This window comes from Malania oleifera, chromosome 13, assembly GCF_029873635.1.
Source record: "Malania oleifera isolate guangnan ecotype guangnan chromosome 13, ASM2987363v1, whole genome shotgun sequence".
Classification (NCBI taxonomy): domain Eukaryota; kingdom Viridiplantae; phylum Streptophyta; class Magnoliopsida; order Santalales; family Ximeniaceae; genus Malania; species Malania oleifera.
The window spans coordinates 83,441,701-83,458,591 of record NC_080429.1 but is presented as its reverse complement, the minus strand read 5'-3'; the positions used below and the strand labels follow the sequence as shown (position 1 = coordinate 83,458,591).

General features: G+C 36.9%; 1 protein-coding gene across 4 annotated transcripts; it reads right to left on the bottom strand.

Moving 5' to 3' along the window:
- Positions 1-419: 419 nt before the first annotated feature.
- LOC131146379 (ABC transporter B family member 25) lies at positions 420-14,347 on the bottom strand. Of its 4 annotated transcripts, none has more exons than XR_009134363.1 (19): positions 14,157-14,329; positions 14,020-14,074; positions 13,452-13,523; positions 13,313-13,348; positions 13,153-13,227; positions 12,907-13,031; positions 12,625-12,724; positions 12,290-12,461; positions 12,077-12,195; positions 10,549-10,659; positions 10,310-10,454; positions 10,002-10,134; positions 2,881-2,956; positions 2,736-2,801; positions 2,498-2,605; positions 2,143-2,250; positions 1,857-2,054; positions 1,470-1,724; positions 986-1,377 (listed from the first exon to the last, which is right to left on the bottom strand). XR_009134363.1 is itself a non-coding variant. In XM_058095965.1 (18 exons), the coding sequence occupies exons 1-18, from the start codon at positions 14,162-14,164 to the stop codon at positions 1,521-1,523; spliced, it is 1,911 nt and encodes a 636-aa protein (XP_057951948.1). In that variant the 5' UTR covers positions 14,165-14,347; the 3' UTR covers positions 986-1,520. The 4 variants fall into 4 exon arrangements, 1 of the variants encoding a protein (XP_057951948.1); XR_009134362.1 differs by having other exon boundaries at positions 986-1,302; positions 14,157-14,328; XR_009134364.1 differs by lacking the exon at positions 986-1,377 and adding an exon at positions 420-438 and having other exon boundaries at positions 14,020-14,326.
- Positions 14,348-16,891: the final 2,544 nt, after the last annotated feature.

Genomic DNA, 16,891 nt, shown 5'->3' with positions numbered 1-16,891 from the left:
TAAATTTAATTATTTTAATAAAATTAAAGTGAGAGCAAACACCCCACTAATGTAATGAACAAACTTGAACGAAAGCATGTTCATACTAATAAATTCTCCCTTGATCCTACTCATCCTTCCTGTTCCATTTGATCTTGCTTACACTATATTCATCATCCAATTCCACTGAACTTTTTGATGGGAAAACACAACTCGTCTAAGAAACTTAAGAAGAGTTTGAAAGATTGCTCACATGGACAATCAAAACTCAACATACCCAACAGAGCAGGATTTGAATGATGTTATTCGCACAAGGAAGATATTTTACAACAGAGTATCACTCGTTGAGAAGCTAGAAGGTATGAGATCTGCAGACTGCGCATAACCATGGAAGCAACCTTGATTGTCCATCTTGCAACCTTTGCATATCCCTTTTCTAGTCTTCGACATCTTCTCTCTCTACAATCCAATATATGGGGAATGCAAATGCGAGAGAGAGAGAGAGAGAGAGATAGAGAGCATGGCAAGCCAAGCAATAAAATGAATAGAGAACGTGTAAGACAGAGGAAGCGGGGGAGGAGATGCAGGGGTGGGAAGGAAAAGGCAAGGAAGTTCAGAAACCCAACTCCTTTTTAAGGCGATAAACGTTGGCAAACCATATATTAACAAAGGGAAGGGGGGAGAATGTGTGTCATGTTCATCTGGCGTTCACATGTTTTTTATATAGAGATAGAGATACCTCCGGTAAGATGAGGAGATATTGAAAATTTTGGCCAAAAAATTTGTTGATTGAAAACAGTTGCAGGTTTTTCTTTCATTAGCAGTAGACTATAAAATATATCTACAATTGTCTCTGCTGGTGGAGTGAAGACCTGTGTACCTGGAAAGAAAAGAGTTTCTACTTCCCATCTTTCATCCTCAAGATGGATGGTCAGATGTTAAATCAGCTCAGAATTCATTCTCATCAAATTCAGAAAGCAAATAAGTAGAGCATTTTTGGTCCTACTTTTCCTGAGTTCAACACTTCTCTTTCAAATATTCTAGAATCATGGTTTACGCATAACAATCAACAAGAGGACTGCTACCCCATCAATCGGGAGAGCCTCCAGAAGGGAATCCTTCTAGCGAAGTTTCAGGTTATTAAACCTGGGCAGTGCAGTATGTTCATCTATGCATGCTTAAAAATTACCAAGCATACAGTTATGCCTTCTGAAATTCTACATGTTTGCTTCAACAAGATAGCGAAAAAAATGATGCATTTTTTTACTCCATCAGAGAACCATATCGCTTGCCCAGAGAATCCATCCGACTGGAAAAATTATTCTGGAAATAACAAGAAGGGCAAATCGGTAGCCCCAAATGGCTGAATCAGTGGTACGGCTGTTTTGTGGAATTGTTCTTCAATGAATAAGTAAGTAATCAGAGACCAATGAACATTATGCAAAACACAAAATAAGATGCACTTGCCCAATGATAATATTTGACTTCACCTGCAAAATAATTGTTTCTTCCCTTGTTTATGGCTGGGTAGTGGCTTGAAACTAGATTTCAACCTTCGGTCCCTGTAGTTGTCTCCTTACCAGAGCAGTATAGATACCACCCTTAGTTAAGAGCTCGTCATGAGTGCCGCTTTCAACTATATGACCATCAGAAATAACAGCTACAGTATCTGCACTCTTGACAGTCGATAGCCTATGGGCAATAACAAGAACAGTCCTGCCCTTCATAAGAGAATCCATGGCATCCTATATGTCACATGTCACCCAAGAATTTGTCTTTTAATTAGTGAATGAAACATAATGTCTAAAAGAAACAAGAAGAAAACACTATATGCTTATGAAATAAAAAATGCAGTGCTAAAGACAGCATTTCACCACCTGAACTAGGTATTCACTTTCAGCATCTAGAGCACTCGTGGCTTCATCTAAGAGGAGAATTCTTGGATTCATAAGCAGAGCTCTCGCAATTGCGACTCTTTGTTTCTGACCTCCAGAAAGTCTCACACCGCGTTCCCCAACATGGGTTTGATATTTGTCAGGAAAATTTGATATAAATTCATGTGCATTGGCCATTTTCTGCGATTCTCATGATTATTACAATATGAATGAAATGTCTTACTCGGGGAAACTAATGCTTCAAAAAAGAAAGACAATTAAATCTTACTGCTGCATTTTCTACATCAGCGCTGTTGACTTTACCATCAAGTCCATAAGAAATGTTCTCCTCTATGGAACAGTTGAAAAGAACAGGCTCCTGGCTCACGATGCTGATCTGTATTAAAAAGGGCAACGACAATGATGGTTCACACCATTAGATGTAAAACTTTTCCGGATTATAGATTAAAAGTTCAAATGTGCAAATTATTTAAAACTTTGAATGCTCATTTTAGCAAACATCTTGTTTCCCCACTTTATATTTCATGATTTATCTATCTTTTGGCTTGAAGACAAAACATCAATATAGTATATATATAATTTAATCGATGAATATGCAAATGCAATAAATTATATAAATATACCTTTCTGTGTAGATGTTCATGTGACACGTCTACCAGAGGAACCCCATTGAGCAAAATTTTCCCCTTGATAGGGTCATAAAACCTTTCAATCAAGTTGGCTATTGTGGTCTGCAGCACACAACAAAGAAACACATGAAATGACCTACACTTCCATTATGTCTTACTTCACAGTTGTGGATGGGAAATGGGAAAAATATGAATCTGAGGTATATACATATAAGACAAGAAGAAATATTACCTTTCCACCACCACTTGGACCAACAAGAGCAACCTTTGAACCAGGCTGCAGTTTTAATGTTATTCCCTGAAATTCATAGAATGTGTTAATCAGAAGAAACTCCAACTTAGAGGACTTAATAAATGTAACTGCTCCAAATTATTACCTTGAGAACCATGTGGTTTGGACGAGAAGGATAGGCAAACCAAACATCATCCAACTCCACTTCTCCATCTTGATCACTATGACCAGAGACCCCAATATTAATTTTACGTAACACATTAAGATAACATTGTACAACTTGGCTTTCATGAATAAATGCAACTATGTAACTTTTATTCATAAAATCTTTAAATGTCATCCTTCAAAGAGAAAACAAACACTAATTTGGGATTAGAAAACTATTTGGCACCTAAAATATTTAAAATGTGGGATTTAAAAACCATAAAAGATTGTGAAGGTATTACTATAACATTGTTGAACAAAACTTTTGGGATGTTTTATAAAATCAAGAAAGAATTCAATTTGGGGAAATAGCATGCCAACAATACACCATCATGGTTATTGGGAATAATATCACAACGAATCTAAATATTTTTGTATAGCTTAATTAAATGAGATTCCTTTTAAGACCTAAGAATGTGGTGCATATGATACATGAAACAAGCCGGCTTTCATCTGAAAGATGCACCAATTTTCATTAAGTATTCCGAAAGATGCACTGATTTTCAATATTGTGATGATTATTATTATTATTAACCATGTAAAAGGTACTATTAAAATTATTCTTATTATTATTAGTTTTCAATATTATGATTACTATTATTTAATAATAATAATAATAATAATAATAATAATAATGGACAAATATCACCACCATTCATTGCTCTTGGACTTGAACAAAATTGCCCCTTCTTGTTCGCTAATAATAATTGTTAGCAGTTATTTATGTCTTTTAGTATTACTATTGTGTTAGTATGTTAATTAGTGAGAGTTAGTGAGGGTATTATTGTCATTAGAATGTATTTGAATTGTGTTATAAATAGAGGGAGAGAATTGTTAGCAGTTATTTGTCTTTTAGCATTATTATTGTGTTAGTATGTTAATTAGTGAGAGTTAATGAGGGCATTATTGTCATTAGAATGTATTTGGTTTGTGTTATAAATAAAGGGAGAGACCTACCTTCAAGTTACTCCATTCATTTAATCAAAATCTCAACATGGTATAAGAGCATGATCCAACCTAAACCCTATCATACTTTGTCATTGCCGGGAAAACACATTCATGTCGCTGCCCTTCTTAGATCCACCTCCACCCTTATTTCACAAAACGAACCATATAGCCAAAATCAAAACCCTCTGAAGCCTAACCTCCACAAAATCCCATTTCCGGAAATAGCCCCATGCGCCCCCATGCACCAGCCAATTGTTCGGTAATGCCAACCCCCCGCATCGTTGCATGAGAGAGTTTCCAACCACCTTTTTCCTTTTTTTCCTCTGCCATGTTCTGATTCCCTCTCTGGACAATATTATCAAGTTTTTGGACATGTTTTTTGTCCAGAGATCCAATCAACCATGCACTCGTAATAATCGTGTTAGTTTTCGGTGCTTGTAAATGTTTCTTTGTGAGTATTTGGAGCAATGGCCATGTTTGCAAGTTAAGATTGTGAGATTGTGGCAGTGCTATCTCAACTGGTAAGTTCACTTCGTCCATGGTTGTGTCAATGCTTCACATAGTTTGTGATTGTCCCAATTAGTTTTGATTGTTCTTCTTGTGTGACATTGGTGTAAGTGCAAGTTTGTGAGTGTTGGGATGGGGTCTATGAATCCCAAAAATATGTTTCCTTCATTGCTACCATAGATACAACAAACAACAAAACCAAGCCTTAAGTCTCACTAAGTGGGGTTGGCTATATGACATTGCTATCATAGATAACAACTCAATAGTTGGATGGAAAGAATTATGTTCAATGGTCTAAATTTGTTCGGGTTTAGTTAGAAGGATTAGGAAAATCTGACCACTTGCTCCAATCTAATCCTTTTGATGAGAAGAGAAATGAAGTGTGGATTCAAGAAGATGCCTTGATTGTTTCCTTCTCGTAGAATTCGATGGAGCCACAAATTGCATAGATGTGTATACATCATTGCATTTAGATACCTGCAAGGAGATTTGGGATTATGTTAAGCTTCTATACCCTAGTAACATTTATCCCAAGAGTACTTTTAGTTACAACAAGGAGATAGGAGCATTACAAATTATTTAGGATAGATGAAGTGTATTCATAAGGAGCTTAACATCATGCAATCTACAATTGCCGATGTTCACGAGATGCAGAAGTAGAGGGAGATGACAATTCTTTGGGTTCTAGTGGGCTGACTCGAGTTTGAGGCAGTTTGGTCCCAGATACTTAGTAGTGCAGAGTTGCCATCATTTGTTGATGTTTATTCGCATGTCCTTTGTGCTTCTTTTAGCACACATTCTCCAGCTCTAGCATTTGGCTCTGAGAGGACAACCTTTGCTACACAGGATGATTCTAATTCTCTACCAAACAACCACAGAAGTTATCGAGGTGGTTCAAATAGTCGCGGTGGTAGAGATGGATGAGGTAGAGGCACTCTTGGCAAGTGCACTCATTGTGGACAAAGTAATCATATTATTGAGCAATGTTGGGATCTCCACGGTAAACCTTCACATGTTGCCAAAGCAGCCACCACCAAATTCACACCTTTGGGGGCAAACAATGCGGCCACCACCGACTCCACACCTTTAGGGCCGAGTGGGGGGCAACATACTGTATCCATGTTAAAGGAAGAGTATTTCAAGTTCCAATAGTAACAAGCATCACAACAAGCTTCTCTTCCCATAGCATCTCTCGCCCAAACAGGTAATCCCACAGTATGTCTATCATCCAATATTTCTCATCCTAGTCCTTGGGTCATAGATTCTTCTCCACTCTTCAACATCCTGCAAATTTACCTTGTGTTACTCTTGCTAATGGATCCACCATTGCAGTCAAGGGAATTGGGACTATAAATCCCAATTCTTCTATTTCTCTTCCTTCGGTTTTGTATATTCTCAAATTTCCTTTCAATCTTATGTTCGTTAGCAAGATTATGAAATCCATGAATTGTTTAGTAAAATTCTTCCCTAATTTTGTGGTTATTCAAGATTTGAAGATGAGGAAGATGATTGGTGGAGGGCGTGAAGCTGGGGGACTTTATCACTTTGAGCCGCTATCCCCTTCAAACACCTACACTGCTGCTGCCACACCTTTCCAAATTCATTGTCATCTTGGTCATCCTTCACTGGAAAAGTTAAAACGTCTTGTTCCTAATTTGAGTTTTGTGTCTAGTCTTGATAGTGAGTTTTGTCAGGTGGGAAAACATCATCGTGTCACTTTTGCTTCCCGAGTCAATAAACGGGCTGCAAGCCCTTTAATGTTAGTTCATTTTGATGTTTAGGGTCCTAGTAAAGTTATGTCCAAGTTGGGTTTCTGGTACTTTGTAACCTTTGTGGATGATTATTCAAGAATGACTTGGCTATATTTAATAAAGGATTGTTCCGAGTTATTTCATGTATTATGCGCCTTTTGTTACAAAATGAAGACTCTATTTGGTTTTCCAATTCAAATACTTCGAAGTGATAATGCTAAAGAGTATTTCAATTCACAGTTCACTACTTGTATGACTCAGCTTGGTATTGTTCATCAATCATCCTATGTCCACACTCCTCAACAAAGTAGGGTTGCAGAGAGGGAAAATAAACATCGAAATCGCTTGCACCTTACTTTATCACATGCACGTACCTAAAGTGTTTTGGAGTGATGTTGTACTTATTGCTTGCTATCTGATCAACAGTATGCCATCCTTCATTCTTAGTGGTAAAAATTCCTACTCCATTCTCTTTCCTAATTCACCTTTATTCTCTCTCTCTCTCTCTCTCTCTTCATATATTCGGGTGTGTCCTTTGTTCACCAACTAACTCCTGGGGTGGATAAGTTGGATCCTCATGCTATAAAATGTCTTTATGGGCTACTCATATAGTCCAAAGGGATATTATTGTTATAGTCCTATATTGCATTGCTTCTTTGTTTTTGCCGATGTTACCTTCTTTGAGTCTACACCTTATTACACCCAGTGCCTGAGTGCTTCTGAGCTCAATGAATCTCTTCCTCTGCCTAATCTTCCAGATTCTATTTTGTTGTCCTTGCCCAACCAATCATCTGAGTCTCCATGTAGTTCGAGCGCTTCTCATCGTCTTGATCATCCTAATTTGCAGGTGTATTCATGACAACAGCTCCAGGGAAGAGAGTCCCCTCTAGCTTCTACTACCACGCCTTTGGTTTCCTCGTCTAATGATATATTTCCCATGATGTTGATCCTCCCAATGCTGTTCAAAAAGGCAAACACACATGTACTCAACATCCCATTTCCAACTATGTTTGTTAAGACTTCTTATCACCTTCCTATTATTGTTTTGTTACTGCACTATCGTCTACTACCCTTCCTAAATCTGTTTCAAAAGCCTTGGCCTACTCTGGGTGGAGGAATGCTATAGTTGAAGACATGAATGCTTTATAGGACAATGACACTTAGGACTCGGTATCTCTTCCTCCTAACAAGTCTATGGTTGGTTGTCTCTAGGTATACACTATAGAAGTTAACCCTGATGGTGTTGTGGCTAATCTTGATGCCAAGGGGTATACTCAGGTGTATGGTTTGGATTGCTCTGACACTTTTTCTCTAATTGCCAAACTTACATCATTACGTATGTTCATCTCCTTGGCTACTATTTGTCACTAGCCTCTGCATCAGTTAGATGTGAAGAATGCCTTCTTGCATGGTGACCTTGAGGAGGAGGTCTATATGGAGCAAACGCCTAGGTTTGTTGCTCAAAGAGAGTCGGGCTTAGTGTGTCGGCTCAAGAAGGCACTATATGTTTTAAAACAATCTCTTAAAGCATGGTTGGTCGTTTCAATGTTGTACTTTTGATCTTCCACGGTGTACAGTGGATCATTCTATGTTTCATCGTCATACTTCACCGGGTAGGATCCTTCTTGTTGTGTGTGAATGATATTGTTATTACATGTGATGATGATAAAGATACTCAGAATCTCAAACTTTTTCTTGATCAATGGGAGTCAGACTTAGTGTGTCGACTCAAGAAGGCACTATATGTTTCAAAATAGTCTCCAAGAGCATGGTTGGTCATTTCAATGTTGAACTTGAGTTTGATCTTCAACAGTGTACAGTGGATCATTTTGTGTTTCATCATCATACCTCATCGAATAGGATCTTTCTTATTGTGTGTAGATGATCTTGTTATTACATGTGATGATGATAAAGATATTTCAGAATCTCAAACTTCTTCTACAGACTAGTTTCAAACCAAAGATTTGGGACCGTTGAAATACTTCTTAGGTATAGAAGCATCTAGATCTTGTACGGGAATTGTTTTATCATAGATGAAGTATGTTTTTTATCTGTTGGATGAAACTGGATTGCTGGATCTAAACCGGTTGATACACCCATGAATCCTAACAACAAATTAGTGTCAGATACGAGTGATTTGTTACCTAATCCTGGACAATATCAAAGACTTGTTAGAAAGTTGAATTATCACACAATCACTCAACTAGTGCGACAAGTGTTGAGTCAATTTCTAGATTCTCCAAGGACAAGTCATTGGGATGTAGTAATTCGCATCTTGAAATATTTCAAAGGTACACCTGAGAGAGTTATTTATATCGTGATTAGGGTCACACTTATATCCAGATTGGGTTGGGTCACCTTCAGACGAAGATCCACAACCCAGTACTGTATCTTGGTTGGTGGTAATTTGGTTTCTTGGAAGAGTAAGAAACAAACTAAACTGTGGTGACTAGGTCAAGTGTTGAATCAAAATATAGAGCTATGGCTCACACTACTTGTGAACTTATCTGGTTCAAGAACATGTTGGAAAAATTGGATTTTTCACATCCTTAGCCTATGAAGTTGACGTGTAATAATCAAGCTACTTCTTATATTGCCTCCAACCCAGTCTTTCATGAGCAAACGAAGCACATTGAAGTTGATTGTCATTTTGTTGGGGAGAAACTTGTGCAGAAGTTCATCACTACCACTTATGTGAAGTCCAATATGCAACTTGCTGATTTGTTTACCAAAGCTTTGGGGGGTGCTCGTGTTAAATTATTTGTAACAAGCTAGGAGCATATGACATTTATACTCTAGCTTGAGGGGGAGTGTCAGAGGTTATTTATTTCGTTTAGTATTATTATTATTGTGTTAGAATGTTAATTAGTGAGAGTTAGGGCAGTATTATTATCATTTGAATGTATTTGATTTGTATTATAAATAGAGGAAGAGACCTATCTTCAAGTCAAGTCATCATTTAATCAAAATCTCAACATAATAATAATAATAATAATAATATTATTATTATTATTATTACTACTACTACTATTTTCAATGTTCCGATTATTATTTAATAATAGTAGCATAATATTATTATTATCAATAGTGGTAGAAGTAAAATTAATGAATAATAACTATTAGAATATTGAGTAAAAGTAGAGAATAATAATAATCACAGTATTGAAAATAATAGTATATTATAATTACTTGTTAGTGACCAAGAAGGGGCAATTTTGTCAAATAGAAATGAATTGTAGTGATATTTTGTCCCATGAAGTTGGATTCCCAATATTATCCAAGGTAAAATGTGGGTATTGAATACCCATGGTTTAGGGGATCTTGGATTCCCTACAACATAGGAATTCTATGAGTTCCCAAACATGGGTATCCAACATTCCAGAAACAAAATTCCTAGAATCTGGTAAGCCAAATGCCCCCTAAGTTCTTCCCAAATGAGCTTGAATACTCTTATTCCAGTGTTTGGGGATATAAAAGGACACAAAAAAGACAGAATATCATGGTGGTGTGCAGTTTTTGCAAATATGCAGGTAACCTGGTTGAAGAGGAATGCTTGGATTTCTTGTGATGGTGCTTCATTTATCGATCTGACCAAGGATAGGATTGTTTTTTCAGCTTCTTTGTGGGTGTTTTCTACAGGATGTCTTGTAGTATGGCTTTCTTTGATATCCAGCATGATTAGGTCATTGGCTGGCCTCCTATTTGCTTAATTTTTTTTTTTTTGATTTTTTTGTAATAGCTAGCTTTTGTTTTTGGATCCCTCATCCTCTTTGTACATCCTTCTTTCTTAATGAATTTTTTCAATATATAAAAAAACAAGAAAGAATAAGAAGAAAAATAAATTTAATCAACTAACCCCAAAGGACACAGTTTTCCTGACTCTGGCATGGATGAGGTACGATCCAGAAGCTGAAAAACCCGCCTACTAGCTCCTGCAGCCTTCATTGCTGCTGTATATAAACCAGAAAGGCCAGATACAGAAGATCCAACTGCAAGCACAAATAGCTAACTGGTTGAATAAGAATTGATTAAAGTAGAAGTTTGAGAAGACAAATAATACACTGTCAAATATAAGTACATGCAAAAACAATAATGGATCACCAAATGCAGGTGGTTTTACTGCCTCAGTTGAATTTTAAATGCTGGAAACAAAGAGGGGCGTACCAGAGAGACTGTAGAGAATGAAGGATGTAAGGGCACCAGGAGTCATGAAGCCCATGATTGTCAAATTAGCACCATATATCACCACTACAATAACAGACAGTGTTGATGCAGCATTTAGACCTCCAGAGAACAATCCAACTACTTTCTGAAGCAAAAAGATAGATATCATGAGCTGCTCAGAGAGAGAGAGAGAGAGAGAGAGAGAGAGAGAGAAGGAGAGAGATGCCCCAGAAACTCACAGCTTGTTTAAGTCCAAGCTCCAACGTCTCATCAACTTTTTCAGAGTAGCGTGAAATTTCATAACCTTCTTGAGCAAAACATCTTACTGTACGTACAGCACCAAAACTTTCCTATTTAACAAAACAATTTTGCCATAAGTGCCCTAACATCCCAACACATAATATGACGGGGGACAGCCTAGTGCACAAAGCTCCCGCATATGCGAGGTCCGGGGAAGGGGCGGACCACAATGGGTCTATAGTACGCAGCCTTACCTTGCATTTTTGCAAGAGGCTGTTTCCACGCCTCGAACCCATGACCTCCAGGTCACACAGCGACAACCTTACCGTTGCACCTAAACTCCCCTTCATCCTGACACATAATATAACTTACATATTTGGCATGAGATAAAGGCCTTTGAGGCCTTGGAACCTTCTTCCAATTGACATATGCAAAAGAGCATGCATGCACATGTTGTGCATTAGTTATAGTCCTAGATTGAGTAGAATATAACCAGTTCTCTAACTTCAACAGATCACTATTGTAACATTTAACAATGAAATTCTAGGTATAAGACCTAGTTTTCACACAAGTTTTTTCATATTGTATTTAAATTTCATATTGGTACAATGGCCTTTGGGGCCTTCTTCTAATTGACATACACAACTATACATCCTGCACACATTGTGCATTAATTATAGAATACCACCAGGTTCTCTAACTTCAACAGATCAATATTTACAGTTTGTGCAACTCCTATCTTTGAAACATTTAACAACGAAATTCTTTGTATAAGACCTAGTTTCCACATAAGTTGTTTCATATTGCATTTAAATTTCCAGATAATTTGGCTTCAAAGTGACGTGAAAATTAGCTTCCCAACTATTCTAACTAGGGGCTAAGAAGTCCATACACATCATTATCAGGTGTTACCCTCTCAAATTTTCACCTTTGTATTGTAACTCTATCAGCACATAAAACTGAAGATATAAAACAACATAACATGTACATGTTGTTAAAAAACCTTTCTCATCATTGTCCAGTCATATGAACACAAGTTAAACAGTCATTTTGCAGAAGTCATTGGACCTAAAACTAATCTTGTTCTTCAATCATTCTTTTGAATACCTTCACAGTGCATTTGGAGTATAAAGTTGACCCTGGACTTGGGTTTGTGTGGGTTGAACAAAATTCAATACAAAACTGTTGAGTTTTGTTGAACTCCGTACAATTCCAAATCTAACGTTTGAATTCCATGCTCCCAAACAAATCATCAAGGCCTCCATTCCTAATCATATGGTCAAAATGGCTTACTCAAAGGGTGAAAGAAAAGCTAAAGGGCAGCCCGGTGCACAAAGCTCCCGCGTATGCGGGGTCTGGGGAAGGGGCAGACAACAATGGTTCTATAGTATGCAGCCTTACCTTGCATTTTTTCAAGAGGCTGTTTCCATGACCTCCAGGTCACACGGCAACAACCTTACTGTTGGTCCTAGGGTGAAAGAAAAGCTGATAAATGAAAATTAAATATTCTAATGGTAAAAAAAAAACCTCAGCTATTGAGGCAGCTACTGCTGCTGCAGCTTGAGTCTTGTGAGAAAGTTCACGAAGAAAGCGACCAAATTTGCGTACAGCGACAGAAATAGCCGGTACAACAGCCAAAGCCAGCACTAGACATAAATGAGAAGTTAAGATCACAGTATCAAGCATCCTAGAATCATCATGGGAAATGCTGTTTTACAGCTTAAAATGACAGGCCCTTACAAGTTAACTTCCATGACGTTGCAAACATAAAGCCAAGACCAATAAATGCAGTTGATAGATTTCTGAGGGCCTCCGAAAGATTGGTAGTAGCAGCATTTTTTATGATCTGGGTATCTTCGGAAAGCCTACTTAGGAGCTCCCCTGTACGAGTAACATCATAGAATGCTATTTCCTGCAAAATTCACCAATCACCATATTCACGAATCCATATGGAGATCAGCATAGTTCCATTGGTTGCCATGAGAAAAGAAAATAAAAATAAAAATAAAAAACTGTTTTCCAGCAACCAAATAAAGCTTAATTAAGAAAGTAAAACAAAGATTTCAATGCTTTACTTGGAGAATGAGATGACTGAATAAGTTCTTTCTCAACCGAGCGACAACCCTTTCACTGGCCGAAGAAAACAACCATGCCCGAAATGCTGTGCAAATTGAGCTGAAAAGAAATCAAAAGCACTAATAAAACCCTTAATCTAATGACAAAACAAGAAGTGAGCAACTTGGCCCAGGAAGACTCTTTACAAGTGTACATCCATTCAGTAACACCGGGGGGCTCCGCGCGAGCGCGGGGGGGGGGGGGGGGTGGGTGGAATTGAGTGAAGCAAACAGTGATCATACCCAAATATAACAATCAAGAATATCTCCAGTATAGTACTCTTGACTGCATTCCAGGCTTCATCTTTCTGTACAGGTGTTTCAGTATCTCTTGATACAATGTCAATTATTTTCCCACCAAATTTTGGCTGCAGTGTGACAAAGACAAAGCTCATTAAAACATAATACCATGTCCTTCAAAGAATATTAAGCTGCAACTTCAGTTTTAAAGCTCAGAGAGAGAGAGAGAAGAAAAGGGTAACCACGTACAATTAGAATACTAGATGTTGATGCAACTAATAGAGCAATTGTGGCAAGAATCAGCTTCCCTGCATCAGGCTTTGCCTGCAAAGCATCAAATACTAACTTTAAATAGTGTTCACCAATGCAGCTTTACTTTCAGAAAAAGCGTGAAGAAGCAATTGCTTACTAGTGATAACACTCTAGAGAATCCCACATTTGCAGCCTGAATTTTCCAAAAACAAAATTAGCACCTTATAATATAGCGTGTGTGCAGCGCGTGTAAGCTATAAAGGCAAAATATAAACATTTCAGAGCTGCATTTTTACCGGAACTGCAGACCCATGCTCAAGGTCAGTCAAATGACCATCTGCTGTGGCGTCATTATTCTTCCTCCCCACCTTCGCAATAAATAAATAAAAAAGAAAAGGCGAAAAGAAGAGTAAGGTATATGAAGAAGATTTAAGGAGAATACAAGTACAGAATCATACTTGCCACAACTTTCTTGATGGTCAAAAATTCAAATTCAAGGGCAAAATCTCAAAACCAGACGCTTAGCAGTAGACAAAAGAAATTTTTGACACTAAATTCCATTAAAATCAGACTTTCCATTCAGAAAGCAAAATCAACATCACTGGTCAGACGCCGAAAAAGGAGTTAAAATAAGGGTTTAGCCAAAAAACCAATTCCGGCATGGAATCAAAATAAGGGTTTAGTCAAACACCAAAATTAAACAAGACCCACCTTTCAGAAACTCTAAAAACGCAAAAAGTACGAGAATTAGATCAGAAAAACCAACTCGGGAAACTCCCGCAGAAAAGCTCCAATAACTTATCATGCGCGAAAGATGAAAAAATAAAAGTAAAACACAACCGAGCCGGTGGTAGGAAATCTTACTGGGCGATTCAACAGAGGCGTTCTCACACTTCCATGGCCGTTCGCCCCCGAGAATCTGTCCATTCCAGTTTTCCCAGAGGGAGAAGTCAGTGAAATGAAATGTTCAAAGGGTAATTCAGTTGGGGTCGGAAGAGTACTTGCTCATATAGAATTAGCCACAGCCACAGCCACAGGGAAGAGGGGGAGCCGTTCCAGGAAGGATCACATGGAAAGAAGAAATGGCGTTTGTCCTGACAAGAACATTTTGGAGGTAGCCCATGGGTCTATCATTGATTCATTGATACTGTGAAAATTGAGCTACCCATCTCTCTCACTCTCTCTCTCTCCTGTGACTTTTTGAGGCAGGGCCGCACAATAGGGTACGGTGATCAATACCACATGTGACTTGCTGATGTCATCACCCACATAATCTTCACGAGACAATTTTCCACCAGACCATTCAAGTGCCACACATGTTTCATGAGTTTTTCACCGTTTTATAATTAAAAAGAAATAAAATATAAAATAATACTCTGATTGGGAAATTTTTTTCCAAAATAATGCTCACGTAATCTCGCAACTTCATACTACGAGATTTAAACTGATGGCCACTCTGCCTTCGATGCGTGGCAAAGTGAGAAACAGGGGGCAGGTGATGCATGGCGACGCTTGAAGAAATCTCGCAGCTCCAAGATGCGAGATTTAAGAAGCCATCGAACGGAGAGGCAACGCGTGACTGCAAGATTATGAGGCATCGAACTGGTCGTGACGCGTGGCGAAAATCTCGCCGGACGAAGCTGCGAGATTTGCGCCTGACATCCATCCGCGTGGTGACACGTGGTAAATCTCGTAGGATGGTTTTGCGAGATTTGCTTCGTCTGCTGAATTTCTCCCTGAGCCTTCTCAGAACACAATATTGCAGAGGAGAAAAGGAGAAAAGTTGCAGACCTTCGAGCTTGCAGAGGACCGTTGCGTTGGCAGGTGACCGTTCGAGGTGCAGGTGACCGTTCGGGCTCGGGCGAAGGCGAAGCGAGACTATTTAAGGGCCGAAGATGGGGTATGTTATTTAATATTTAGAAAAAAACATGAATATTTTATTTAACTTATTGAGATTTACATGAGATAATTATTTATATTTTGAGTTGGTTTGATATCACACGCCGCGTTCCGATTATTTGGGTTCGTTGCTGCATCTAGAGGAAGGTTAGTTTTTTTAATTAATAATTTCATTAACGTTTATGTCTTTAATAGTATTTGTATATACTCCGCATAATCATGTAAATTTTTAGTAATATAATCTGAATATTTGGAATAAAAAAAAAGTATATTGATCAAATATTTATGCTTCAAATTTTATCTTCAATATTTTAAATTTACATATTCATTAATATCAAAGAAGAAATAGTGTTTAGGACATTTGTTTGTTTGTATTTTTTGTATTGTTTGTGGGTCTTAACTCACTTTGATAAGGTTATTTTGGAATGCACAATGTCATTTCTAATGGGTATTATAAGTCCTTCCTAATTCGTAACAAGGGCGACAATACTACCCTCAGATGTGTGGTTCCATTGAAGAATATTATAATATAGTTTGGTTATCTTGATCAATTTGAAAAACCTTTTTTTTTTTCTTTTAAAGTATGGTCATTCTACAAACTTATTAATAATCATATTCAATAATTCAAGTGCTTCCCCTTTTCTTTTACCCCCCCTTCTCAATACCATAGTTCTTTTTTATGGTAATAATATACAAAATAACATATCTTTGAATGTAGTATGATCCATCCATTTTTAAATGTGGTTCGTAATCAAACGAGTAACATCATCATGTACAAAATAATTAGAACTGAATTTAAACTTGCTGAACTTAACTTGAATTTAATTTACTATGAACCACTATGAATATACATATGGATACGTAATTTTATGGTTAAAATTTTGGTCAAAACAATTCAAAATATCATTGACTATCTTCTTACTACTTCTCTAATTTAATTTCAATCTTCCAAAATATAATTTTTACATCCCAATGAGAAGCCCTCCAAATTTGGAATCCAAAAACTATATATTGAAATCAAGCCATTTGCACTTCACTGAAGATTTTTAAAAATTTTTAAAAATTTCATTGATCTTCCTCGAGATTTCAAAAGTATTATAAAATTCTCTATTGTATAATTATCTTATAGTAACAAATAAGTTGTAGTTTGTTGATCTATAAATGTTTAATAATAAAGTTAAAAGGTTATATTTAAGTTAATTTAACTTGTTCAACATTAGTCTTATATACTCATATTGAGTGTGCTCCATGCCAAAATCATACAAATTTTTTTGTTAGAGTACGATCCGATCTACTACACATGATTTGGAATTTGTTAATACAAACTATATAAATGACAAAAGGCATGTGGTTAACTAGTTGCCTTTGGGAGATAATTATTTATATGTATCATTGTAGTGTCATCTTGATCAAGCTTTTCGCATCACTTCTCTATATTGACTTATCAAAATTTGTAAATTATATTGTATTTGATGACACAAATTTGAAACTTTATATATAAATTTGTTAAAATTTAGATAAAATTCAACATAACTTGAACTTGAATCATAACTGATGTGTGGATTCTCACTCATCCCAAATTTTTTTTAAGAAAAAATTAGAAAAATGAATCTCATTTTCTTTCTTATGTATAAAAAATAACTTTCTAAATTAGTGACAAGATGAGTTCATTAGAGATAAATGATATATTAAAAATAATTTTTTATTAATGTTTGGAAGCAATGTGAATATGATAGTCGCATGCATATAAGTTGAAGGAATTATAAGTTAATTATTTAGTATACACTCAATGGCACATGATGTTTTGGAGCTTTTGAATCTATATTTGAGATATATA